We start from the raw sequence: 1916 nt of genomic DNA, 5'->3' as shown, positions 1-1916 counted from the left end.
GAACAAAATGAAGTTACAAGAACAACAAGACACACGCAAAAGCTGGAACTGAAATCTATGATCAAATAAAGATCTCAGGGCATATTACCAAAGTACAAGTAAAGACATAAAGGCAAATGCCTGTTACTTGTAAAATTAATTAATATAAACTAATAAAGAAATTAAATATTTAAATACCCCAAATATATCATTTTGATAGAATAAGAAATTAAGAATAGAAATTTGTAAAAACAAAGCGGGCTGTCCAGCAATGCTTTACAAAAAAAAACACAAGCATAGTATTTCAATGCCATTTATTGATCTCTTAATTCTCTACCTGTGAATGCAAAACTCTCTGAGAGATTGATTTTTCATCATCTAATGATTCAAAGTAAACCTCCACCATGTTAGTTCGTTCAAGAGCAACTTTCTTCCGTAACTTCTGAATCCTGTTCACAATCTGTACATCGAAACCCAAATAAATCAATTGATTTAACTTAATTTCAAGCCTTAAAAGGTGTAACGAATATTTAAATTGAAGCAAAGCCATGATAAAACAAAACATAGAGATTTTTGTAAGAAATAGCATAAATAAATTGGATTTGGATGTTTGTTCCATTGCATCGGTACACTTCATTGAGACTAAAGAATTTGCTAAAATGTTTCTTCGATGGGAATTATTTTACCTCTCGAGCAGCACCAGCCTCAAACAATGACTCATCAGGGCGCAAGTCCAATATAACTAGAACATCACCTAAAAAAAAAAAGACAGATGCTCATCATGAAAATTGTCATAAATCATAACTGAATTACTACACCATAGCAATCAGCTTATTTCAAACATTAATCATTTTCATAACTGCAGAAAGGGAAGCTATCATTAGCTATTAAAGATTCTCACCATCTCCAGCAGCATCAACCTCATTCTCAGTCAAACCATCAGGTCGTTTAAAATCACGGAGAACCTGAATAAAAACATAGAGCATAAGGCACTAGTTTACTAGTCCACAGTCTACACTTTAAGGGAAAACCCCATGAAACTGCATCTAGAAATCACCCTTTCACGTGCCTATAAAATCAAAACTGCATCTGATTGTCACTTTATATAGGTAGACAAACATTAAAGTAAATTATCGGTTTTGGAACAATTTTGACAAGGATATCTGTTTTGGAACAGAGTGCTATTGGAAGGTGTTTTAAAGAAAACAAAAAAAATGTTACTGAAGGTACTCATGAGAGCATTCGGTAAAATTTTAGAATAGGAAAATACCTTTATGATAACTATGATTTTGTTTGGATAAACTTCTCCATAAGAAATAATAAAATAAAAAGAAAAGATAAAATGAATTAAACTTCTCTTATAGGTTAAAATCAACTTATGCACTTCAGCTTTCATAAAAACTCTCATCTAACTTCTCCAAACAGGACCTAAACCAATTTCATTGACTCCCCCGACCTGAGAATACTATAACTTCAACAAGTTGAATAAGATTTCCCTCCTCTCCAAGCTAACCATAAAGAACAGATAATATTTAGTATTTTAGTATTCAACAAGTTCAATAAGATTTCCCTCCTCTCCATAATGAACCCTCTATCCAAGAGGCTGAGTTCAAAACGATGGGGGGGAAAAAGAAGAAAAAAGATACTTGCATTCACATAACCCCCGTTTTGTCAAGTTATCAATTTTTTTATAGTCGAGGGAGGTTCAAATATCCAATGTTAGAGATCCTTAACTAATTTCAGAGCCCTTGTACTTATAAATAACCCAAATTAAATCGATCAACATGTAACATCACGTGCTCGTGTTGATGAAAATCAACAAATTAGGTAGGAAATTTGACAAATTATTTCACTATTATGTCACGTGTTCAAGCAAAGAGACTTCAATGGATGCAACAAAAAACGGTTTACTATCATTCTCTCATAATTAGTACGCC

General features: G+C 32.6%; 1 protein-coding gene across 1 annotated transcript; it reads right to left on the bottom strand.

The window, feature by feature from the left end:
- Positions 1 to 289: 289 nt before the first annotated feature.
- On the bottom strand, positions 290 to 1070 carry LOC145958849 (isoleucine--tRNA ligase, cytoplasmic-like). Its single transcript, XM_083076390.1, has 3 exons — positions 881 to 1070; positions 666 to 733; positions 290 to 439 (listed from the first exon to the last, which is right to left on the bottom strand). The coding sequence occupies exons 1-3, from the start codon at positions 963 to 965 to the stop codon at positions 305 to 307; spliced, it is 288 nt and encodes a 95-aa protein (XP_082932516.1). The 5' UTR covers positions 966 to 1070; the 3' UTR covers positions 290 to 304.
- Positions 1071 to 1916: the final 846 nt, after the last annotated feature.

Source organism: Cajanus cajan, chromosome 6 (assembly GCF_000230855.2).
Source record: "Cajanus cajan strain Asha chromosome 6, NIPB_CcT2T_4, whole genome shotgun sequence".
Classification (NCBI taxonomy): Eukaryota; Viridiplantae; Streptophyta; class Magnoliopsida; order Fabales; family Fabaceae; genus Cajanus; species Cajanus cajan.
Note: the sequence above shows the minus strand (reverse complement) of the source record. Positions and strands in the feature narration are given on the sequence as shown.